At 36.0% G+C, this 27,354-nt stretch overlaps 1 protein-coding gene across 5 annotated transcripts in view; it reads right to left on the bottom strand.

Moving 5' to 3' along the window:
• The window catches only part of lrp1bb (low density lipoprotein receptor-related protein 1Bb), a 503,881-nt gene that overhangs the window by 164,101 nt on the left and 312,426 nt on the right, over positions 1 to 27,354 (bottom strand). For all 5 annotated transcript variants that reach the window (XR_007441266.1, XM_049485229.1, XM_049485230.1 and 2 more), the window contains 7 exons: positions 23,819 to 24,046; positions 21,053 to 21,227; positions 19,771 to 19,865; positions 19,134 to 19,283; positions 3,900 to 4,040; positions 2,756 to 2,881; positions 59 to 190 (listed from right to left, as the gene is read on the bottom strand). Coding sequence is in view for 4 of the 5 variants with exons in the window: in XM_049485229.1 (XP_049341186.1) it covers positions 59 to 190; positions 2,756 to 2,881; positions 3,900 to 4,040; positions 19,134 to 19,283; positions 19,771 to 19,865; positions 21,053 to 21,227; positions 23,819 to 24,046 (1,047 nt within the window). In the remaining variant the exon portion in view is untranslated. The remainder of the gene's footprint in view (positions 1 to 58; positions 191 to 2,755; positions 2,882 to 3,899; positions 4,041 to 19,133; positions 19,284 to 19,770; positions 19,866 to 21,052; positions 21,228 to 23,818; positions 24,047 to 27,354) is intronic.

The following is a 27,354-nucleotide window of genomic DNA, read 5'->3' as shown; positions in this document are numbered from 1 at the left end:
GAGAGAGAGAGACATAAGACTAAGAGAGCACAGGAATAGACAGAGTGATGGATGTTACCTGCATGAAAGTCTACTCCCACTGCAAAAAGGGTGCCGCTGATGGGCATCAGGGTCTCCGTGTGGTCAGTGGGGTCCAGGGAGATTCCGCGAACCCCCTCATGAATGGAGTACATCAGAAAGGAGCTCAGGCCTTTCAAAAGGGTGAGAATGAATTAATAAATCAATTAATCAATTTTCAATCAATCAACATTTTATTTGACTCTGTGGTACGTTTACAATAAACAAGGTTTAAAAATATATATATTTTTAAGCATTAGTATGAATTAGGATTTCAAAAATATGTAAAAAAAAATAAATAAAAAATAAATAAATAAATAAAGAGTCCATTGATTACCGTATATTTTGGACTATACGATGAACTTAAAATTCTTGGTACCACTTTAAAATAAGACTACCATTATAAAGGGTTTATGAATAGTTTACAATTATTTATTAATGGTTATTAAATAGGTTGTAAATGCCTTAAACATCATTAATAATCAGTTATAACACATAATTTGAAAGGGCAACAATGACCTGTTGTTTGCCAAATATTGAACCCACAGCCATCTATATTGTTGCCCTTTCTAATTATGTGTTATAACTGATTATTAATGATTTTTAAGGCATTTACAACCTAATTAGTAACCATTAAGAAACTAATTGTAAACCATTTATAAACCCTTTATAAAGGTAGTCTTATTTTAAAGTGGTACCAAATTCTTTAATTTTTCCAAAATTCACCATTGCATCTTATAATCATTTTGTTTTTTGTAAGAATTCTACCAGGCAGGTAGTATTGAGCAGTAAATCCCCTCCACTGAAGAACAGCATTATAAGGGTGTGTTTCAGTGGAGTTTCTCCAGCACTAAGGCTAGGTGCAGCAGCATTAGCATTAGCAGCTAACCGCAGCGCTAGCTCTTATGCTGTTCAGAGTCAAGTAGTGTAGTCTGTAGTCTGTGTGTTTACTGTGTTAAAACAAGATACGTTGGACAAACCGCTAACTGATAGTGTTCTGGGTTACTGGAACACTTAGGGTTCCTTAGTCTTGCACTATCAGTTAGCATTTACGTCACATGAGCTCTGTGGTTAGTGGCTAATGCTAATGCTTCTGCACCCAGCCTTAGTGCTGAAGAAACTTCACTGAAAGCTCAACCTATTGGAAAAATCTAAGCTTCCAATTCTACAGTAAAGCATTTCCAGGCAGAGTGGAGGTGGTTAGAAATAAAAAATAAATAAATAAATCAAATGATTGAGGGACCCCGGCTAGTTGAGCTTTACCGTTTCCTGTGATGAATTCCAGCTCGATGGTTCACTCTGACTAAAAGCAGATTTTCCCAGAATACAGAAGCTAAATATACACCGTTCACTTTATTAGCTTCTGAGCACAGAGAGCACAGACAGTGACATGTATAAAAATCCCACCACCTGAAACCACACTCATATCAGCACAACGCACACTACCATTCAGCCAGCAGCACGTCAGCATCACCACTGTGCTGAGAATTAAAACACCACTCATATAATAATAATAATAATAATAATAATAATAATAATAATAATAATAATAATAATAATAATAATAAAGAGTGTGGTAATAATGTTGAGGTCACTATGGCATTCAGTTTAACAGTCTTTTTTTAGGCCCTAACCTAACAAAACAACAAAACGATACTTATAATACTAATATAATACTAATTTAACATTATAATAATGCAAGAACAGCTGATAATTCATATATACAATGATATTTTGCATGTCTAAAGTCACATGATCGCAGCATGTAAACTGATCATGTAGTTTTACCTCAAAATTCTGACACAGGCCTACAAAGCCAATAACAGACCAGCTTTTCTGTACCTAATGGCAAAAAAAAAATCTAAACTCGATACAAAGCCAAGAGCCCTTTGAGCTTCAAGTGCAGCTCAGCTGACCCACCATCCCTCAAGATGATCAGAGGAAGATAAGCGTCTAGACTTTTCACTGAAAGAGCTTCTCCCTCAAAATGACAGAGTTGCTTGATGTCTTTATCTTCTTTACAAGCACATTTTATTAGCTTTAACTTACACTTATTAAATGCTTATGATTGCATTTATTAAATGTTTAAGATTATTTATTTATTTAATCAATCTTCATTTAAATAATCTGACATCAATTCACATAAACCTGAGACGACTGGTTCAGTTTTGTAAATAATGCTAGGTTGAGTGTTTCTTGTAAAATTACAACATTACTTCTCTCAAAATCTGTTTCTACATCCATACGAAACATCTGGTGCGGTATTTATTTTCTTGGTCTTCCAATTAAAATGAGTTTGTTTGTTTTGAAAACATCAGTAAAGGAAGCCTATACTAGGCATATATATATATATATATATATATATATATATATATATATATATATATATATATATATATATATATATATATAACCTTTTAAAACTTCAATAGAAGTCAATGTAAAAAAAGAGTTTATTTCAGGTAATTTTGAAGTATTTCTATTGGTCCGTTCATCAAAAAAAAAATTGGCACAGTGTAAGAGACAGTTTGTCTGTTCAAATTATGTAGTAACCAAAAAATCAACAACAATGGAGATACTTGTTTTTCATTGGACAGCCACAATATATATATGTATATATATATATATATATATATATATATATATATATATATATATATATATATATATATATATACTCTGAGCACTCGTTACCTACCTTCACAGGAGAGCCGGTCAGTACGTAGGTTGTAGCCCACGGTACAGGAGCAGCTGCGGGTATTCTCTGATGTCGGCAGGCAGAGCTGAGAACAGCCACCATTGTTTAACTGGCAGGCATTCCTCCCTAAGAGACACAACACAACACCCACAAGAGTGCAAACTTCAACCAAACTTTCCCAAACTCCACACTTCATGACCCACAATAATCCCCAAATAACTGAAGGGACGTACGTAGGAAGCACCTGCCCTGCCACCATGCTCCAAGGATAGCTCACCTAGCCCAAACCAGACAGTAATGAGACAGGTCTGAATATGAATAGAGCAGCTAATTGCTCCTGGAGAAGTTTGGAGGCCAGACAGATTCACATCGGGGCTTGCTTAATGGTCATTTGTTATTCGACCGGATAGTTTAGTGGGATCCGCAGCAATGCTGTTAATGGAGCTGCCATTACCCTAAATGATTTTCCTAATAACTCACAAAATGGAAAAGTGATTCCCCAATAAATCTGCAGCCCAGACTGCACTTTACGCATCGAAAAGGAAAGCAAAGATATATTTGTGTTATCAAACCTAATGTAGCATTTGAATGATGCGTTTTTAAAGTTAAAGCTATAATTAATGCAGAAGTAAATTAAAAGCAGAGGAAACTGTACAGGTCATAATAACTTATTTAATAACTATAATTCATGAATCTGAGTCATTTTATTTTATTTTGAGCATCTGCCGATATCAAGCCTTGATCCAATATTTTGGTAGTGCAAGTTTATTTTTAATTTTTAATTTTTAATTATTTTATTATTATTATTATTATTATTTCGAAACCATTTTAGCACAACATATTTAAATAAAAATGTATATAATTTAAATATCATTTAACTATACATCTTTTCTTAAATAAACACAAAATAATTAAAAGATCACAACAGAAATGTTCTAATTAATCATAATTAATCATAATTAAGATTATTTTTTAAAAAGTGATATTTCCCTGTGTGTGTTTGGAAGACAGACAGTTATAAGAGTCAGTATAGATTAGGCCTGGCATATTTAGATTATATTAATATCTCATGGCAGTTTTACTGTATCTAAGGGTAGATTTACTGTATTGTAATATTTCAGTAGCAGTATTTAGAAAGCCTCACCTTTCTGTCCGTCTCTGTCGTACACTTTCATGTGCACCACTCCGCTGGTCTTGTTGCGCAGCACCATAGGGTTCCGGCCGTCTCGCTTGGCAATGGTCCCCAACTGGGCCAGATCATCGTCTGCCCACCACAGCTTCCCACCTGTTAAAACAGTCCAATCATTCATTTCTGAAAAGCTACAAAACATGCACGTCTGCTTGTTCATGTGTTAAAATGTTTCATGCCAATATGACGCATTCAAAAGTACAGAATCAATGAGTGTACCAAATAGTGATTCCACATTCATTTATACTGTTAAACCTCAGATAGATCTTACTAGATGCTTATCTTACCTTTTTTTGTCTTTCTATATTATTTTACTACATATGTTAAAAAGTTATTGTCTCTGTTGTTTTTTCTATTTATGTGTTGTAAGTGCTTATTAATGTTTTTAAAGTATTTACAAGTTAATTTAGAATTATTAATAAATATCTTTATAAACTACTGTATTGCTAAACCCTTTATAAAGGAGCCTTATTTTATAGTGTCTTATTTTAAAGTGGTACCCTGGTAAAATAATACTTCTATACGTTTAGTATAAACATTAGGCTTACATAGGCTTAAAATCCAATAAGCTTTGACTGTAAAATTGATAACTTTAAAGAATACATTAAAAAAAAACAATAAACATAACTCGAGACAAAAAAGGAGAAAAAAAAGAGAAGAGAAAGGCTAAATGTTGGTAGATTAAGTCATAGTAATATATAATAGTAGTTTAGGTAGTAATTTGGTCATTAATGGGAGAAAGGGAAACAATTACTATTACTAAATTATTATTATCTATTACTATGACTTAATCTACCAACATTTAGCCTTTCTCTTCTTTGCTTCGCTTTCTTTCTTTATTTCTTTATTTATGTATGTATGTATGTATGTATGTTTTTTTTTATTTTTTTTTTCCCCCGTACTTCCTTAATGAATAACTAATACAAATTTTAAATTTACAATACAAGTTTTAAATAGCACTTTGAAGAGAAGGGGTGATGGCCAAAAAACTAAAAAATAAAGTAATTCTTTAAAAAATAAAATCAAAATGTAATTTTTGATTGACTGGTTTGAGCTAGTCCTGTTAAAGGACATGCTAGCTAATAGCTAAAAAAGCACCATGCTTTATTTGGTTTTAAACAGCATATTTCATATTCCTGTTGGCCAGGGAAGGTTTTGCTGTTGGTTCAGTGGGCTGAGAGTTGCTAAAGGTTGTGAACCTCTGCTCTAATGGATGCACACTCCACGTTCAGAAGTCTACGTGCTGCTGAAACCCTGGGCGAGCTGCAGCTCAGCAGTAAAGTTCAACTAGCAGATACGACACAGTCTGAGCATTATCCCTGTTCTCTTCCCTCGCGTGAGTCAATGAGGCAGACTTTTAGGGCGGCCTGGCGACGTGCCCCGGCCTGAGATGAGGTCTCCCTCCATTCACAAAAAGCAGCACAGCGCTGCTGCAAATAGCCAGCCCTTGTGCTGTTTCCATTCGGGAAGATGGAGTGTGCCACAAAGGAGCACAGAGATTGTTCTTGGCGTGGAGCCTGGACTACGCCTCTGTGCTGCAGAGAGGAGAGCGGGCGGGAGGGCGGCCCCGAGACAGCGGGGGACCGGGGCACAAGAATGAAGGCTATACAATACAAATTCATAGCAGCCAGGGAAAAGGTGACCTTGATCTCAGACACTTAGAAGAAGAAAGTGAAATGATTCAAGTTTAGGGACGTCAGTGTAAAAGTTACAAGGAGAGCTGGATACTATATATCAGCTCTAGTAATCGTCTGTAACTAGCTTCTGTAATGAAATCTTTAAGCAATTAAATATGCTACTAACTAATGACTGTTTTACAATATAGTAATAACGTAGCATTTTATAAGTCCCATTTAATGCATTTCTTTATATTAACTTCATTTATTTCTCTACATTGTAGATTCAATTCACATCAAAACAATTAAGGGACACATATGGAATTACATAGTAAAAAGTAAAAAGTAAAAAATAAAAGGTTGTTTCTCCACAATGTAAAAAAAAAAAAAAGAAAATATAAAAAAAAATCATACACAGTGAATGAGATCATATATGTCCAAACTTTTGACTTTTGACTGTCATCCAAAATCATTGACACAGAGAAGTCACCTTTAAAACAACATCGTTTTGTTGTAGGAAATATTAAGATAACTACGAAATTAGGCACTTAAGTAATTTAATTAGAAGAATTTTCTTAATCATTAAAAAAAAAAAAAAAAAAAATTAGCAAAAACTTAAGTGTAAAATGTCTCTCCCACACTCTGCTCTACCTGCAGATCTCTATCTCCGACCTCCAGCCAGTCTACAATACCCAGAATGCACCTCACACTGACATCAGGCATTCAGGCAATTACATGACACTGCACGCAGCACTAACAGAAAGTCAATCACCAGAGTATTGATCTCACCTGTTCACCTCCATATGTATACACCCTATCATTGCCTGAGTTTGCCTACCTGCTCCATCACATTTTTCTGTTTCTCTCAGCTCTGATTTTTGCCTGCTTTTCATTGTTGCCTCCTTGTGTATGACCCTGGACTGTTTACTGTTTTACCTCGTTTTACTTTTATTTATCTAAACCATACAAAAAAAAAAGAAAATTTATATATATATATATATATATATAGGAAATAAAAAGTTTTAAAAAGCTTCTATTTTAACCCCATGTTTCTCCCCAATCTGGACAACTAAAAGACTAACAGCAGCCTGTGATGACCATGATTACACTAGGAGTAATTAGAGGAAAGTGTACCATCTACCAACCCCTTATAGAACAAGGCTAATTGTGCTCTCTCGGACTCCGGCTGCTGATGGCAAGCAACATGATTCAGGATTTGAACTGGTGAACCTTAGATCATAATCACTCGAGCCTCATCATCTCTATTACTCTCTATAAACATACTCATAACACATGATAATGTATCGTAAAGCATTATAAACAAGGCTATAAATATTTATAAAACATGTATAACACATTGTAGCCATGATTATTATGCATTATGAATTGTGATTATAATGCATTATAAGCCTGTTCTTGTAATATGTTAAACATCTGGGTTAAATGATCTGTTACTAATAATTTGTTACTTTACTTAGAGTGTACAATGACTCATTATAATATATTATAAACTAATATAAGCTACTGTTATATTATTGGTTATTGGTATTAACACATAATATCTTTTAAACACAGCCGATGATGCATTATAACCACAATGCATAATGCATAATAAACATGCCTATAATATATTATACATTTTTAAGCATATGTATAATCATGTTTATAATGCCTTTTGACTACATTATACTGTGTTATGGCTATGTTTATAGAGTCCAATACACATGACATTCATAGAAAGTACTACCAGGAAGTAGAAGTTTTAAAGTTTTAAAAAATATAAAATGTTTAACTACTCATGTCTACCTTTAAATGTTTCAAAAACTGACCATGCTAACCTTAAAAAAGAAAGAAAAATGGGGATAAAATGACAAATTACATGCAAAAAAGTTGCATAAGCCTCTTACAACAAACACAAATAGCCCGATACAGAGGTATAGCTGGCCTCGGGTTCAGACGGAAGCAGATTTAAAAGGAACAGAGCCACTTTAGAGCACTTACAGAAACACATGAGAAGCATAGACTACAATCTTTATAAACAGAAAGAGTGCAAACAAACATCTCTATAAAGAAGAGAAGGAGGATCTCTTTCTCTCTATAATTGAGAAAAAAAATAAAAGAATGCATATCAATAATAGGTTACAGGGGAAGACGAGAAAGTCAGGGAAGCCACTTTGTGTCACAAATAAAGTTAAAGATGGAAACATCAACACGTTTTTTTAGCTGATAAATCAAATATTAAAACTTACTATACTGTAGATTCTTTAGAGGAAAAAGACATTACATAATGCTCCTTCTTTAATAACTAAAATCAGTTTGATAAAAACAAGATACCAGGCATTAAATTAACACAACAGTCCCTATGCTAATGTATCATTGTCTGCAAATTTACATAGATTGTTAATGTAAATGTAGCTAAATAGGTGCAAGAGGCTTTATTTGCCATTATTCTACCTGTATGCAAGAACACAAACAAGTGATATTATGTTTATCTATGGTGTAACATGAAGCAAAACAATTAATACAATCCAGAATACATAAGTAGTATAAATATAAATATAAACACAGCATAAGCAGCCCCCCCCCCCCCCCCCCACACACACACACACACACCAACAAGAACATAACAGATATATGTAGCCTAGTATGAAGATGATCAGTTCAGAGTTCAGCAGAGCTCAACTTTATTTAAAAAAATAAATCTGGCAACCGAGCTGCATCCAGCCCATTAGGGAAGAGTAGAAAGTAGAACATATACAAGCACCTTACACACCGATCAAGCAAATAATTAATTAGTTGTAATTAATAAGTTGAAAAAGGCAGAATATTGATTAATAGAATTATAGATTACAGTAAGGTTGATTTAAAAAAAAAAGAAAAATATATGTTCGTCTACATCTGTTTCTTCACTTAAATAAAAAAAAAAACGTCACAGACATGGCCACATGGCAAGCTGAGTGATTCAGCACGATAAAGTGCGTATCATAGTTTTTTTTTTCACTACTTATTAACTCAATCAATCAATAAACCTTTATTTTAACTCGGATGTACATTGAGGGCAGCCCTCATTTCAATCTAGCCGAGCATTTACAGAAACAGGGATTGACATGACAGAGAAAATAAAAGCTACATTTAATTATTGTAAAATAGCAGTAAATAAAATATAAAAATTGATTTAAAAAAATAAAAGTAGAATTAGAATAAAATAGAGAAAAAAAAACACAACTACATTAGAATTTCAGCGCTATTGTTCTAATTGAAGAAGCAAACTTTGGACAGCAAAAAAAAAGAAAAAAGAAAAGCACCATTAGGTTAAAGTGTAAAAGTCTTAATCACTGCTCACAGGTTGTGTAATATTCTGGATTACAGGTGTGTGGGTTTAGAGCTACTCTGAAACTGGATCAATTGCTGAGAATGAAAATGACAACCTGTGCAGGTCTGACCCTTCAGATGGCGTTAGCAGGTCACCAGCTCCGCCGGTGTTCATTTGTTGGCATCCGGAGCACGGGCGGTGTATGATTGCCTTAGTGTTGCTCATCAGGAACAATTTCCACTTTAAGCATTTGATCTGATTACAGGGAAAAAGAGGTCCACAGGTCACACCCTCTGAACAGGAGCCCTCAGTTACCAGCGTGGTCGAATCCTATTAAGCTGCCAGGAGGAGGTTGCAGACTTGCCTCATGTCAGTAAAATTACTTTAATTTCTTCAATCATCATGCTCTTCGATTTCCTCTTCATAGCCTGATTGGGGGCTGTGACTTTGATGTGAGGCAGCCATTGGACTGGGAATCCTTTTTTTTTTCTCCCCCTGCATCAAACAACCACCATTTATATCGACCCCACTTTACGTCAGGGGCTCTGCTGGGTACATATTCCACCTATTCCATCTATCATCACCGGTCAGTCACTGTTTCTGCACTTGACCGGGTAGGTGGGCGCCAAAAAAAACGTGTATGGAAAGAGGATATGATCTAAAAGCATTTTAGGGGCACAAACTGATAACGTAGCATGATGGTTAACCTTGGTAAATCTCTCCAATTAAGTTACCCTCATTGGGAAGGAGATGGTGAATATACAGGCCAAAGATCTCAGATCACAATCTCGTCCAATCTACACAGGGTGTCGGCTCGGGACGACCCTTGACGCGGCGTCCCAAATGGCTAATCGATTATGCCGATTCAGAAAATCAGAGGGGCTAGGAAGGGAGCTGTTTGTTCCATATCAGTTCAATAGCTTTGATTAACCTTGAATGAGCTAAACCTAAACCACGGAATTCTAATGGACGTATTTTTTCACGCTTTGAGCAGATAACCAACAAATGAGAGATCAATATGGCTGAAAGCAACATTATACATCACAATGAGTCGCTGCCTCGGTGTGCCAGCCATACTGCAGGATAAAAGCGAGGACTGAGGGGATTTGAAAGAACTCTATACCATTTATTTGGCCAGGGGAGCATCAGCAGTGTTCCTACAGGGAAGAGTTTTGCAGCATTGAGGGCTAAAGATGTTCATTGAGGCTTAGAAGTTAGTAAAAAACTGACAAACAAGCCCCAATACATCATTTGGGAGCCATTCTACATGCCTTATATGCCTGCTAAACTTGGTGTCAGAGTTTGCGTGGCGAAACAGTGTCCAACTAACCAATCAACCAACCAATCATCATGCTTCTAGAGATCTTTTCCCAAGACTTTTCACTAGTCTTTATAAAGTATAGTGTATAGTTGCATACTTATAGAAAACAACAGAAAAAAAAAACATTACTACCAATTCCACCAGATGTAGTTGAGTGTATCAATGATGAGTGTATTTAATATTGTCATTAAAGCAACAATCCTTAAGTCCTAGGATTTGGGGATTTGGAGACCTCTCTGGTGAGAATGTGTCATTACACTGAACACATGGAAGTACTTTTAATCCAGGTTAATGTAAATACATTGTAAATTGCTGTGTAAAATAATGTGCTCTGTGTTTTTAAGTAAACTGTTTTTATTATTTTTTTTTTCATTTTTTTAAATGTAATGCATATTTAAATTCAACAAACCCACCAGACCACTCTGTTTTAGAATGAAAATATTATTTGTTGCAGGAATAGTCGTGCTGAGACACTAATAGCATTATTTAGACATTTTGTCTACACTTGACTACACCCACCAGAAAGGGCTAAGTGTTCTAATTTGTTTCACTTAGGCTGTGTTTAAACATTTAAAGCTTAATCCCAACCCTCCCAAAGAACAGAGAAGACAGGAAAGGAAAACACTGTTTCAGATTGGAAAGACACTACAAGTGCTTTTTGTAGTTCCTGTGTGGCTCCCACACATCTAAACTCCTCATAGATCTCTATTTTCAATGTTACATCTGCACTCACCATAGTCAGACGCCAATCAGCTTAAGCTGCGCTTAGCATGGCATGTCGCTTATTATTTGCTTAGATATTTTAGATTAAGATGCTCAGAATTGCTCTTTTTTAACTTTCTTGAGTTGATTGTTCTTGATAATTAATGGTATTTTCCTACACATTCCAGACCTGATTAGCAGAGCACAGTTACTAGAGGTTCCTGAGTGATGTGCATATTTCTCCATAGTCACATTACATGTATTCTGGTTGTATTGGGGGGGGATGTAAGATTTTTTTTTTTTTAATGGCTATTTAACCCTTTCAGACCTTAATTATGTGTTTAAAAAATGTATGTATAAATAATAATGAATAAATAAATAAATAAATAAATAAATAAATAAATAAATAATAATAATAATAATAATAATAATAATAATAATAATGCTGGTTTCTGTCTGCAATACACACAGATAAGAATTAAATATTATAATATAAAACCTATATTAACATTAAATCCAATTAACTAAAATAAGTAACAGTTTTTTTTTTATTATGTCCATTGGTTTGGAAGCCTGTCCTAAATATTGTTTGAATTGATATTGACTTTTTTTTTCACAATCCATTCCTAAACACAAAATTATACATGAAAAAAAGACTGTTCTATATCACATACAATTAGTCAAAATTAGTCAACATTTAATTTGCATCTTTGGTTTAAGTGCTGTTTGTTTCCAGTGCAGTGGGCGGGGCTAAGCTTATAAACCAATTCTTTTGGCTTGTTTATAGTCTATTCTGATTAAAAACTCTTAATAAGTGCTATGTTCAACAAAACATTTGAAAAAAAAAAAAAAAAAAAAATGCATCATGTCCATTGTACAAGCAAATATAGCATGTGAGATAAACCTGGGTAAGAATTTAAATTATTATATAATCATTTCCTGGAGGGTAAAATTTCTGAGGTCAAATTGACCCTAAGCATAAAAAATGTTAGTAAATAAATAAAAAAAGAAGGTAACAGGAGGGTTAACATTAAAAGAGAGAGAGAGAGAGCTCTCAGTGTGAATCTCAATCAACCATCTAAGAATCTTATATATTAGTTCTAGGAACCTTTTTTTGGGTTGGAAACTGAAACCTGTTTTGTGTTGCACTAAAAAAAAAATAATAATAACGGTAGATGCTCCCAGCCATGTTATTAGAACATAGATGTTCCTTTAAGAACATCAACTAGTATAGAGGAGCGACTGTGGCAGTGGTCTTGAACACGTGCTGAAAGAAGGTTTCCCCGCAGAATAAATCCTTTTCAGCTTGTTCAGCTCTCACGGCCAGATGCTCCAACATGAAAAGGCGCAGCACAAAATGTGCCTCAATGAATGTTCCCCTCACAGTGGAATTACAACCTTGTTGAATGTTTTGGCTGAAAAAAGAAAGATGCAGGCGCTTCATCTACAGTAGCTCCTGCGTGCCGCCCACACGTTTGCACTCGCCATAGTCAGACGCCAATCGGCTTGAGCTAAGCTTAGCGTGGCATGTTGCTAATTTGCTTACCACCTAGAGTTTAAGATTCACCCAGTTAAATTTATACTTACACTGTGAATATAAGAAATGATGTTCTTAAAATTTTTAAACAATGCAACAAACTGTAACGTTTATATGATTTGCGACGGATAAATAAATGTTTATTTAGTTTTATTACTGTCCAATTTTGCATTGCTCTGCTTAACCCTTGTGTGGTGTTCATATTTTTTGTTACTCGTTTACTTTGTTACTTGTATTTAATTCAGCAAAATGAAGCAATTTTACATTAAAATTCTTTACACATGCTTGCTTCACCTAAATTGCAAGCAATATAAACAGCTTACATGGTTAATATTTACCCTTTACCTTTCTTATGTTACATTTCTTTTAAAAAGTGCTACTCTTTTTTTATTCGTTTTTAAATAAAATGTAAAAGAAAATGAATTTAACTCAAGATATGAGTAGAAATTTTGTTTAGTTTCAAATTTACAAAAGAAGCAATGTTTATTGGCCCTTGGCCAAACATTCTGTATGTAATATAAATGTGTGTGTGTGTGTGTGGGGGGGGGGTGTACAGTGTGTGTTTATCGAAAATGTGTTTTGATATATGTTTTTCACAAAAAATGTGCCAATGCCAATGAGTTTGAGTTAGAAAAAATATTTTTTTAGTATTATTTGATGAAAAATGAAAACGGGTCCCACAGACCCGAACACCACACAAGGGTTAAATGAGCAGTACATGTTTCAAACCAGGTTTTTAGAACATTCCCTTTGAGAACTTGTATGTATAGAGGCTGAAACCATGTTTCAGGTCTTGAATATATGTGCTGAAAGAAGGTTTACATACATAGAAAATCCATTTCATCGTGTTGAGCTCTTACAGCTGCTCACAGCTGCTCAAACATGAAAAAGGAGCAGCAGAAAATGTGCTTCTCTGAATGTTACAGTAGAATTACAACCTTGCAGAATGCTTTGGCCAGAAAAGAGCTGCATTTATTAATCTGTTCATCGTTATTTTAACGAATTTGCATTTTCTTTTCAGTCTTTAGTTGATGGTTCTTGATGGCATTTTCCTAAACATTCCAGACCTGATATTTTTTTACAAGCATAGCATAGTTAGTAGATATTCCTATGTGATGTAAAAAGAAAATAATTTAAACAATCCGTGAGGACGCTTATGTGATTACCACTGCATTACTCAGTGGGCTTTCCGGTGTTATGTCAAATTCAGTACCCCCGCCATGCAAAGCACCCTCTCTCGGGAAGCACGTGCACAGCATCTTCTTGATAAAAGTGGAGATAATCTGCTTTAACTTACTTAAAAACTTACTTACTTCTCAGTCACAGTTACATATGTAGTGACACAGAATTTTGGAGACGGGGTGCTGATTTTAAAATAATAATTTTTTTTTTATTAACTGACAGTAGTTACTGTATTATTAAACATTACTAAATGTTAATGTATTTCCAACTCGGCAATACTAATCCATATAATTTTAAAGAAAATATCTAAGGGACTGCTGCTTTAAGCAAAACCACACTATACCTAAAAATGATACACTACTGCTACCACGGTTTGGTTAAGTGGTGCTGAAGCACAGTTCCACGCTATTACGTACAAAAAAAAAAAAACAACAACTCTGTTTTGGAAAATGAAGTGCAATGGGATGGAGTGTTACAGACTAGTAGCTCTCCAGCCCAGAGGGTTGTTGAACCCAGCTGCAGAGCTGTTGATCTTAAAAAGCAGGTAAACCCAAGAAGAAAGAAAATAAAAAAATAAATAAACACACCGCTTCTTACGTGGGATCGAACCCGTGTCGTCAGGGTCGTGCTCCAATACACTATCCAGTGCTGCCCTGGCTAGTGTATTGGGACAAAAAAAAAATGCCCTTATAAGGAGATAGGGAGCCTAAGAACGGGCAGAAAAAACGAGAAAGGGTGGAAACAAAAGCTAGAGAGAGACAGGGGAGGGATGTAAACAAAAGCTCATCAGAGAAGCTTTTTTTTTTTTTTTTTTTCATTATCGTTCATTATAGTTCAAACAACCTCACAGGCCGGATGTTTCATGCTTACGGCCACATCTGGCCCATAAACTGACACCTTTATCAAGTCTTAAGGTATGCAATGAATATCTGCAGGGTACAGGGTAGAGAAGTGGATATGAGTTTTCTATAGTTTTGCTACACATTAAGACAAATATGAAAAACTATGAAAAAAGGAAAAGCAAAAAACTAACTTGAAAAACCCTCAAAATTCTGCCCACTCAAACTCCCACTCATATGACTGCAAGACCATCCTTCCACCCACAGGCATACCTACACAGGGACACGTGGACGCATGTGAGCACACACACACACACTCGTATACACACACACACACACATGGATGCACACTTGTGCACACACTCGCAAGGAAAGAAAACTCTCCAACAAGCACTCAGGTACTGAAAAAAAAAATAATAAATAAATAAAACAGCCAAGCAAAGGTCTTGCTAACGGCCTTGTGGAGAACAAATAATCACCTCAATTTCCAACCACAGCCATCTGCCACAAACACTTCCACTACAAAAAGCTTGCCAAACTACGTGCATTATCCTCGTGCACCTTCTGGTGTAGCGGCTATGTAAAGCGTGCCACCGGTGCCTGCTGTAAATCGGTGCGGCGCGGCTCCCGATATAAAACTAAAGCAACGGACACGGAACCCATTTACAGCATGCACCGCCGATCTGCCAGAACGCCCGAGCAGCAGAAGAATCTCCAATCACCTCAAAATGAACCTGAGCGCAGAGAGAAAATATGCTAAAACGCTGAGATTCCTCCGCGAGAGCAATTAGCACGCTGTGGAAAGCGACTGGGTGCACCAGCTTCCGCTGGTGTTCATATACAGTAATTTAGTGTAAGGTGAGAATGCTCAGCTACAGAGCAGGGAAATAAAATGCTAGGAGATGTTTGGCGAGGAAATAGAGGAGGAGGACATTCAGGGACACACTGAAAAAAAAAGAAAAACCCTACACAGCTGCCATTAGTTCTGCTAGTAAACTGGATGTTCAGACATAACTTAAGCATCCACTACAGGAACTTTTTTTTTTTTTACTGTTCTTTTACACACATTAAATATACAGCACAGTTGTAACAGTTGTAAAGGTTAATAATAAGTATAAGAAAAAAATGAAGGGATAAAAAGGTTTTTTTTGGTTTGTTTCTTCTTTGGTTAAACAAAAGCTTGATTATAGTTAGAGCTTGAAACTGTTTATTAATATAAAACTAAAATCTTTTAATTTTCCCAAAATTGACAGTGTGCCTTATAATCCGGTGCACCTTATGTATGAAAATATGCCAGAAAATAGACGTTCATTGATAGTGCGCCTTATAATCCCAAAAACATTGAAATATTACTACATATTACGACATTGTAATGCTTAAAAATGTTCTAAATAATAACTGAGACATTAGATATTTTTTATGTCTCGACTAGTTTCAATTAATGATTATCTGAGACATTCTCTTCCTAAATAATATAAATTAATGTGAAAGTGTTACTGTAAAATGTAAATAAATAAATAAGAATGCTGAAACTCTTATTGTCATAATGCAAGGGTGTCGCCATGTTTCCTTTCTTTTTGAATGGGGAAGCTGGGGGAAGCACCTAAACCAAAAAACTGTAATTCTTAAAAAAAAACAAAAAAAACAAAACAAAAAAAACACCCTTGTTTAAAGTTAAAGTATAAAGGACGTTAATCTATGCAGATTTCTCCCCTGAAAAAACGTTTATTTGGGTGAGTAAAGCACTTTTGTTTATTTACAGTAAGCTTAGAATTCCAATAATTTGCCTAAGGGTGAGTTTTCAGTTCTCCAGCACTAAGGCTGGATGCAGCAACATTAGCATTAACCGCAGCGCTAGCGGGACGTAAATGCAGCTAGCGGTCCACATAGCTTTTTTTCAACATGGCAAACACGCAGACTACAGTTCAATATACTCGCCTCTGGGCGGCAAAAAAAGCTAGCGCTGTGGTTAATGGCGAATGCTAATGCTGCTGCACCCAGCCTTAGTGCTGGAGAAACTTCACTGAAAACTCTTAACACACTTTGAACACTGTACTTCAGTGTTACAGTGGCTTTACTGGTTGTCTTGTCACGCATATGCACACATTTTTGGGATTTTTGGGAAAATTAAAGGGTTTTAAGTGCACCTTGTAGCCTGAGATATATGGTAATCAATTTGTTTTTACATTGTTGAAAATCCTGCTTCATACTGATGCTACACAAACAGCGAATGTAACATAAACGTGTCTCCTGAGCAGACTCTGATACCCCTTGAAGAAAGGAAAGGAAGGCGTTTTCTCTCTGTGACAAAGATGTACTAATTGTGATGGATACCACCGTTTTGCTGCAGCCCGTTACTTCTTTGAAAGTGTGCCATTAGTCTTTCTAGCGGCCTCCATTTCCCTTCACTTTTAATAATAACTTAGAGCCCCAGTCTGGGACTGCTGCAACCAGCAACACTGGGCTTTAAATAAAAACAGCAGCAACAGCAGCAGCAGCGCACCTGCTAAACATTCACTAACATTCACTGTGTACTTTTATCATTTTCTCTATGCGTAAACTCAGAATAGTCCGTGGGGTAAGCACGCCGCGGCTCCGTCAGTCCCTTATTAGGTTCCTGAATTTATTAGCCTGAGCCGGAATTACACTTTAAAGCCTGTCAGTTTCTCGCACGGCCTTGTTTGTTCACTTATGCTCTCTGCTGTAAAACAGAATATGAATATAGAGGCTTCCCCAAGATTAACCCAAAAGCTGTACAGAATGTCACGGTAATAAGTTAATACTGGGGTTTAGGGAGATGATAGAGCACTAATGAATTATTTACTGAATGGCTATCTCTTTAGTCGCTCCGAGCTAAGAAGAGAATAACTGCACCCGCCGGATTTGAGCGAAAGCCTCTTTTTACGTTTTTTTTGGTTCTAAATGGTTCAGGTGCACTCAAAAAAAAGGTCCCAGTAAATTAGCTCAAAACACAGCCGGGAGCATAAGCTGTAAACATGTTTGAAGGAAAAAAAAAAAAAAAAAAAGTGTGAAAATGACATCGCTTGCTGCATTTACCACACTCATTAGATGTTGGGTAGAAAAAAAAAGAAAAAAAAAGGAAAAAAGGAGAAAAAAGCAAAAAAAAAAAAAAAAAGTTGACACCCTTTTCCCCTCTGATCACTGCCACCATGAATGAGCTCCCTCTGCATGAGCTCTCTCTAATTCCTTGAGTTAATGTTTCTGGGCATTTATGGAAAGAATCATAATTTGAGTCTTAAACCCAGCCTAATGCGAATGGTGTGATTAAAAGCAGATGCTCAGCATCACTTGGGCGTCTACCCAGACAGCCAGTCTTCATTATCCAGCTCCATCTGGATCAAAAAAAAAAAAAAATCAATCATATTCAGCTTTTTCATATTCGTTTTTTTTTTTATCCCCCAATTTTTATTTATTTTTTTGACGTAGGGAAGTGTGTGTTGTGCTTTACTTGGAGGCCTAAAATTACTTTTCCATTTGATGAGCTGCTGCGCTGCTTCCAGTGGAGCATATAAATGGGAGTTAAATCTCATTTGTTTCTCGTAATGTGCTTTGCTCCTCTCCCACATCTCAGCGTTATTCGTTTTGGGGAAACATCTCAGCGTGCTGGAGGTCACAAAAAAAATATCTCACACTCGTGTGACTCTTTCCCATCATGCCTGCCAGACCAGACTACACTCCAAAGGGGTCTCGGGATCGTAGAGCACTGGATTACTGAACGTTTCAAAGATGAGGGGAAAAAGATTTGTTGAAGATGTTTTCAGTATGTTGTTATGCATTAAAGGTCTGAGATTGATGCCAAAGAATGTACGTACTGATCAGGGGTATTTAAGGCAATGGTAGTAAGTGCTATTGTTCAGAGTAAAAAGATAAGATGTTCAGATGTTGTTTTACAAGCCTATTTACAACAGAGTAATTTTGTCTCAATAATTTTCTTTATGTGTTTTAGTCAGTCATCCATAATCACATAATTTGGGTGGTTAGCATTAACTTTAAAATTACATTACATTTAGCATAAAAAAAAAAAAAAAACTTCAATACTTGGCTGGGTGTGGGCGTAAATTCTGGGATATGAATACTGTACCAGTCAAAAGTTTGCAAACACTATTCTCATCATTTAATAATTATGTATTTTTTAAAGAAAAAAAAAACACACCACAGCAATTAATGTCTAAACCCTTGAGAAAAAAGTGCCAAAAATATGCCCCTAAGCGAAAACGACAGAATTGTGCCAAATTAGCCATTTTCTCTCCCAGGTGTCATGTGACTCGTTAGTGTTACGTAAGCTCTCAAGTGTGAATAGTGAGCAGATGTGTTCAATTTGGTGTTACTGCTATCATACAGTCTCATACTGGTCACTGAACATTTGTGCTGTGGCACCTCATGGCAAAGAACTTTCAGAGTATCTGAGAGGAAAAATAGAATTGTTGTCAGAAAGCAGCTTTTTGAGATACTCTAAGTAAAGTAACCAACACTGTGCATAAAACTCCAGACCTGTTGATCAGCCTACCTTGATCATGACCCATCATTCATGCATGATGAACGCAATAGTGGTGTAATGCTATGTTTGTTAAGCTACTGAACTGCTGAATCCCTAAATGATTTAGAGTTAAATACAACTGTTGACTCTGAAAGTGTGTTTTTAAAGCTGCTCCACTTACCCATAACGGCCAGAGCTGTGGCTTTGGTTAAGTCCCTCTTCATGGTCTCAATCACCTCAAAGCCACTGCCATCCAGATTGCACCTGTTAATCGTGCCATTAGCTGAGCTGATCCAGTAGAGCTTGCTCGCGGGAAAGTCTATTGAGAGGCCTGAGAAGGAAATGAAAGGTTAAGGGTAAACCCTGTAGGGACCATACCCATATCTGCTCTCCACATCATGGGAAGTGGTGTTGGCAGGGATTGTATCAAAGGGGAGTTTGTAATCTCTAAACGGAGGTGCACGTGGGTGTGTGCGGCGGTCCAGGCTTGAACCAGCCGGCTGTGGTTTAAAATTCTGGGGACCTCCGCATGATATACTAAATCACTTGTCCACAAGGCGACTGCATCAAAGACTGTTTTAGAAGCAGACATGGGGAGTGTTTGACAGATTATAAATATCGATCGTGACAACTGAAGGATATTGGAGGTGGAAGTATGGTAAGAAGGGGCCTGTTTAAGATTTATTGGCAGCGAGTCAAGTATACAGTTTGTGTTCATGGCCATGATCCTCAGAAAACCAATTTGAACACACAGAAAGAGAAAGAAAGTGAGTGAGAGAGATCTGCATGACTAAGACATACTACCTAGACGTACTTACCCACTGGTTCTCTTTGATTCTGGTGAAGAACTTTCCTGTTACTGCCATCCATGTTGGCTGCGTTTATGGTGTTTCCATCTGTCCAATATATCTTTCTGTAGTATGACAAGAAGAGATTTAGATAGTACTACTATCTAAATCAGGGCAAATCATCCAGGTTTTGGAGATTTAGCAACCAAACGACTTTAGAAATATCCAGGATCCAACATGCAGATGTTCTCTGAAGTTACGTTTAAGCTTGAGTTATAAATTCTGCAGGGTGGTAGATCATAAATACCAATGTATATTAAACAAAACTAAACAAGCCTGGGCTTAAGTTTGTTGTATACTATGATGTCAGCCCCATCTTCAATTAAACCTGTTGAATATTTCTTAAGCGGCCATTAAAGAGACATGTGGTTATCTCTTGTCTTTCTTAAAGTACCAGTCAATCCATTGTTAATGATGATGATGATGATGAAGTAAAGAAGAGACTATGAGACCCTCAGTGCAGGAAGATACACTTTAGAAACATGTCCAAAGCTCAGACACTAACACTAGCCATTCTGACTCCCTGATTATGTCTCAACCCAATTCCAACTTTCATGGCCCAACTGCCATGGTCCACACCATGGCCTGACACAATGGTCCACACCATGGCCTGACACAATGGTCCAAACCATGTCCTGACAGCATGGTCCACACCATGTCCTGACACAATGGTCCACACCATGGTTCAACTGCCATGGTCCATATCATGACTCAACTGCCATGGTCCACATCATGCTCCAAACCATCACTGATTATAGAAACTTCACATTAGACCTCAAGCAGTTTGGACTGTGTGTCTCTCCACTCTTCCTCCAGACTCTGATCCCTTGATTTACAAATGAAATGTAAAATTTACTGATGATCAGTGATGGTTTGGAGAGACATGTGTATAACATCTTCTGGTGTTGGTCCACTGTTGTGGGAAAAAGGTACAATAACTGTACACACAAACTCCTGATCTAAATAAATGACCAATTTTGGCATTGATCTCTACAACTTACTACCAAAAAGAGCTACAATACAACACTATATAAAACACCCACTTTCACAGTCATTGTGTGGGATTTGAATCCCACATTCTGGCTAGAGTCAGCCAAGATCTCACATAGTGCTGTAAACATTTCCTGACTTGTCAAATAAACACACACACACACACACACTCACACACACACACACCAAAGGTCATTACATATTATAGCATGTTTCTTCCGCTGGACATCTTAAAAATCAAAGCACATTTTGAACTACTTACCCTTTGGCTGGATGCACTGCCAGACACTTTGGTTTATCAATCCCGTGGATGACGGAGGTTTTAAGGGATCCATCCAGTCGAGCAACATTGATTTGGGTCTCTTCATTCTCGGAACTCAGCCAGTACATATTCCTCGAGAGCCAGTCTAACGCTAGACCCCGGCAGTTCTGAATATCTGCAAATGCCAGAAACACCACTTAATAATGTCATCAGCATTAGCACGAGGACAGTACGCGGAGGGAGAGAGCTTCCAGGAGAGATCCTTAAGAGCCTTATGGGAACATGTTTACCACCACACCTGCTGTGCTGCACATACCATGATTAAAGCTAGAGAGAGCTCTGTGAATGTGTAAATACTGAATGAGTCAGCATGGAAACAGAGGAGAAGTTCAAAATAGACGTGTCTCTTATTTAATGCAGTCTGGAGAACAGCAAACCTGATAAAAACCTTCTGAAATCCCTCAACAAATAACACAGCCTGCCTCCTGAAACTGATTTGATTCAGTCCTGCTACAAACACAGTTTTTCCTGTAACTGAAAATCTATATGAAACCAGGTTCCACCAAAGGAACGTATTACCAGATTAATCATGACATTTACAGAAAAGAACATTGTGCTAACATAATTGCTACATTCATAAACATAGATTAGCCTATCATGCTTGTGTGATGTGTGTGATGCTGGGCGATATGATTTTTGCCACATCATTTGTCTCATGTAAAAATCCGAGCAAATTCTTAACAAGGTGCCATTACATGGAATTCATTCTATTTACTTTAGTGCAATATTACACACATGCACGCATGTTAGTGACTTTTGTTTTTTTGGCACCTCAGCAGTTTTTGTCATTAATATGTATTAGCTCATAAACATGTTATGGGGTATAAAAAAAATTGAATAACATTGACAAGTTACTTTATTTTTCAGTAATTCAGCTTAAAATGTGAAAATATGATATAGATGTATTACACACAGGGTGATCTGTTTAAAGTGTTTGTTTTTTTTATTGTTGATGATTATGGCTTACAGCCGATACAAACCCAAAAATCAGTGTCTCAGAAAATTAGAATATTATATAAGACCAATTGGTATGTTCGGCAGTGTGGACGGTGTGCCTGGTCCTGCTGGAAAATGAAATCAAATCCTCATCTCCATAAAAGTTATCAGCAGAGCACTTCCAAAAGTATGAATTGGTTGTATATAATATTCAAATTTTCTGAGACACTGATTTTGTTTGTTTTTTTATTGGCTGTAAGTCATAATCATCGACGATAAAATAAATAAACGCTAAAAATAGATCACTCTGTGTGTAATACTGTACATCTATATAATACATGAGTTTCACATTTTGAACTAAATTACTGTAATAAAGTAACTTTTCAATTATATTATATTTTTTTGAGATGCACTTATATATACACAGCAGTATGTGTATTTAAAAAACCCACAACATGATATAATACATAGATCTCCACCAAGCTATCTTTATAAACGTTCATAAAAAGAGTTTTATGAATCTGACCCTCTAACTCAAAGCCTCGTCACAGAACTTGGCAGCAAAGAAAAGAGAATTTACAGTCACTTAAAACAAGACCTTAACAAACTGGCTATACTTCATTACTCATGATTATTACTTCAAAACTTTAACCCTTTGAACCCTAGGCTGTTTTGGTGTGGTTTTTATTCTCCGTTTTTGTCAGCTCCTCTTTTAGGTCTTTTAACACAGTAATTATTTCAGACAGACACATGCCCTGATCTCTTTTACTCCAGAAGCCAAACAGCTGCTCAAAAATATAATCATTTAAAATGTAAAAGGAAGCAGAAATGTTATATTTTCCTGGAACTGATCATCTTTTGGTCAAAATTTTACCAAGCGCCTGTTTTTTTTTTTTTTTTTTTTACTTATTATTATAATTTTTGTTATTACTTTTGTATGTAATTATTATATTTTTGAATGTATAGACTTTAAATATATTCACACCTAAGATATCTTTTCAAAAATGGTTAGACTAGAGTGTTTATGATGAATTAAAAGCATAAGAATATTGATGATGATTGATGAAGTTCATAACATGGCTTATTAATTAATACTTTGACAAAATACATGGAGAAACAGCATCAGGCTTAGAGTTAATTTTCTTGATAATCCATAATCACACCTCTATGATACATGTAGATTACTAAACCTAAACCTGACACTAAGCCTATGCCTTTCAGTATTTTGATCAGGACACACAAAAAGAAACCTATATACAAAAATGTTAATTTTTAGTCTAAATAAATCAAAATGTTTAGTGCAAAATAACTACTTAGTAAAAACGTGCAATAAAATAAAAACTATATAAAGTAGTGCACACACCATGCCTAGCTTTAGTTTGAGTAAAGCAGGTAGTTTCACACTTTTTCTGATATTATTTGGTTTAAAACATCATATAAATATGATTGAAGCACTAAAGGTAAATAATATTGGTTGGGGAAGGAGATTTTTTTCACTTTTTGTTGGTGTTTTTCTCAATGGGCTCAATGGGTTTCTTGTAGATTTAGCTTTACCGCACCGCTATTTTTAGGAGAGAAAGAGTAAGTTCCGCCCTTTCCAACCATATATGGATTATGTTTATGTGTGAAGGGATTCCTGAGTAATTAAGCTGAGAACACAAGGTGCGATTTTTGGACAGAAAATCCGTCCGCAGGATTTTAAGGGTTAAATCAAAAGCACACTATAGACAGCGAGTGCTGCCTGACCTTCCTCTGAAAACATGGACTTACCTCCAGAGATAACCGTCTCAAGGCTCGTCCCGTTAATGAAGGCTCGCTTTATTGTTTGGGTCTTCACATCTGCCCAGTAAATCCGCTCCTCCAGAGCATCGTAATCCACCACCGTCACATCATCAATGTCGGGAACAGTCAGAGCGGTCATGATGTTCATGTAGGGATTATCGATATCCACACCCCGAATTTCCGATCGCCTCACGTACAGCAGAAACCTCTTCAGTGCTGAGGAGTTACACACCAGCAAAACACAACACGCATCAGCACCCGCTGTGTCAAGTGGAAAGTAATCACACACAAAAACACACACACACACAAACACACAGCAGGAAGCGGAGCACTTGTGTGGGCAAGTGAAGATGTTTGTTCTGGCCCACACAGTGACTGCCACACTGATCTGCATTTCAAATGATCATGCTTAACCCCTGTCCTGACCTCAGCTGGTAATTTAATGCAATTTGTATCTAGATTAAAAGTGTAAATCACATGCAGATTTTAGCAATATGTACAGTATTTTTGTATTCACTCATTTTTTTATATAAAATATATATATATAGGTTGCAGTGTGCAAACTAGGTGTGATTAACATAAAAAACCCTATTTGATTCATTTTTTAAATAATATAATACTGCAATTAAATGAATATTAAAACTTTATTTAGTATCGTAATTTACAGACTATACTGCGCACCAGATTATACACTCATTTTAAGCAACAATAGTAAGGAACACGGGTGTCGCCATGTTTCCCTTCTAATTCAGCAGGACTCGCCTCTGGGAGTGCCTAAGTAAACATAACTGTTTAAAATTCTTAACAAAAAAAAAAATATATATATATATATATATAATCGTTTAAAGTAAAACAATTGCTGGATGTTAATCTACACAGATTTATTTCCTAAAAAAAACATTTATTTGGTGAAGTAAAATGCTTTTTTTTGTTTACAGAAAGCTTAGATTTTCAATACCTTCAACAGCATGGTTAGCAGCAGCGCTAGCTTCAGTTAACAACAGCACTTAGCGCTACACTAAGAAACCCTGAGTGTTCCAGTAAGCTAGGATGCTAACAAATAGCGGTTCATCACATGTAGCTTGTTTTAACACAGTAAACACGCAGACTAAAGTTTGATATACTCGCCTCTGAATGGTGAAAGAGCTGGCGCTGTGGTTAGCAGCTAATGCTAATACTGCTCCAGCCTTAGAGCTGGAGAAACTTCACTGAAACGCCTGTATAACACTGTACTTCAGCTGAGTGGCTTCACTGCACCTTAATACCTGACTGATAAAATTCATACATAAAATGCACTGGATTATAAGACGCACTGTCAATTTTGGGAAAAATATTTTTGGCACATTCAGTGGGAACAAAAAATAAATAAATTAATAAATCTATAATATCTATAAACAAATATTTTGTCTTTCTAAGACAAACAACAAAACTACCACCATAGTAAAAAATAGTAATAAACAGTATTTAATCTATAGATATTCAGTACATGATTATAAACTGCAAAAAAAAAAAAAAAACATTAATTAATTAAATACAGTAAATATCAAAAAATTAATTATTATTGTGTATAATACAATATGGCACATCCCTAGTGCAAACAACAATTTGGAACATTTCCATAGTTCTGATAATTAGTCTGATTTTTTTTTTCTCAATTATTTATTTATTTATTTAATTACTTTTCTTTAAACTGCTTTGTATTGATCAGCATCAGATTGGTGGGATAAACCAATAAAAGCACACATTTTTCTAAGCATGCTGATCTTTTCTAGTTTCTTTTTTTGGACTTTAAGAAAACAAAAGCAAAAATAAATGCTAAAAGTGATAAATTGATATTATTTTTATTACTGTATCAAACTTGATTGTACATGGCGTAAATGTACAACCCATACTGTATTGTGGAATTTCCACTTAGTAGTCCACCTCCTCTGTATGTATGAATCACCCGTTTCGTTATGGCATGTAAATCATAAATCCTCTCAAAAATAATCACCATATTTTATAATCTACATTGCCTTTAAATGTACAAAAAAGAAGGTGCCAAATAATTAGCATAAGACGGCACAGTCATCACAGCCAGAGAATATGTGTGTTATGACATAATGCACTGTACAGTATATAGACAGTGAATAGCATTAAGCCAAAGCAAGTATGCATTAAAATTGTGCCTTAATTAAAAGCTAAACAGTTTTTGAACACAGGGGAGAAACCCACATCAACAACTGAACTGGGAACAGTCTGTGTGACTGGAATTAGATCTGTTTTAACTGCGTCTGGGGTGTATTTGACTCTATGTTTTTATGTGAGCGTAAACACTGTTTGTCCAAAGGTATCCTGATATGCTTTTTTAATTACTGATTTCAGTAAAGGGTCTGTTATTGCTGACTCAGACTCATATTCAGCTATGTGCACACACACACACACACACACACACACACACACACACACACACACACACACACACACACACACACACACACACACAGCCTGTGTAGTCTCTAGAGAGCTGTGGTTCCTAAACATCCCAGGGTGGTATGCCCTGCATGCACGCATAAAAGTAATAAGTATTAGATCTATAAAATTTCTGTTAATTTGTTATTTTTATTATTTTCGATGTGTTTGTGTTCAGTTTGTAACACATTAGACCCTGTGTGTGTGAGCCCACCTTCAGTTCTGTACTTGTTTAACTTAGAAGTTCTATAATTATTATAATCATCAACTTCACTGGCACTATAGAACCACCCTTTAGAACCCTATAGAACTCCATGTTTTCCCCCCCAAAAAAAAAAAAAAAAAAAAAAAAAAAAATATATATATATATATATATATATATATATATATATATATATATATATATATACCTAATATTTTTTAAATATATATTTTTTTATTTTTCTCACTATAGGGTGCACTTAAATGTTATTTTCCCAAAAATCAACAGTGCGCCTTATAATTTGCTGTACCTTATGTATGAATTCTTCCAGTCAGGTTGTAACTAGCAGTAAAGCACTCCACTGAAGTTCAGCAGTATTAGCATTAGCCGCTAACAGTGCTAAGCACTAGCTCTTTGGTCATTCAGAGGTGAGTATTTTCAGCCTGTAGCCTGCTGCTAACCCCGGCTAGCACTGCTGGAGTAGCATTAGCATTAGCCACTAACCACAACGCTAAGCCCTAGCTCTTTTGCCGTTCAGAGGTGGGTATATTGGACTGTAGTCTGCATGTTTATTTAGTTTAAACAAGCTATGTGGGACAAACCGCTAGCTGATTTTTTTCCTGGTTTACCGGAACACTCGAGTTCCTCATTGTAGCACTGTCAGGCGGCATTAGCCGCTAAACCGAGGCTAATGCTAGCGGTTAGCTGCTTATGCTAATGCTGCTGCACCTAGCCTTAGAGTCTTAGTTGAAAATCTGGAAATCTAAGCTTACAGTAAATAAACAGAATCTCTTTACTCACTGAAATTAACAGTTTTGAGGAGAGAAACCTGTGTAGATTAACATCCAGAGCTCACTTGACATTGAAATAT

The sequence above is a fragment of the Astyanax mexicanus genome, chromosome 11 (genome assembly GCF_023375975.1).
Source record: "Astyanax mexicanus isolate ESR-SI-001 chromosome 11, AstMex3_surface, whole genome shotgun sequence".
NCBI lineage: Eukaryota > Metazoa > Chordata > Actinopteri > Characiformes > Acestrorhamphidae > Astyanax > Astyanax mexicanus.
This window is presented reverse-complemented; position numbering and strand designations above follow the sequence as displayed.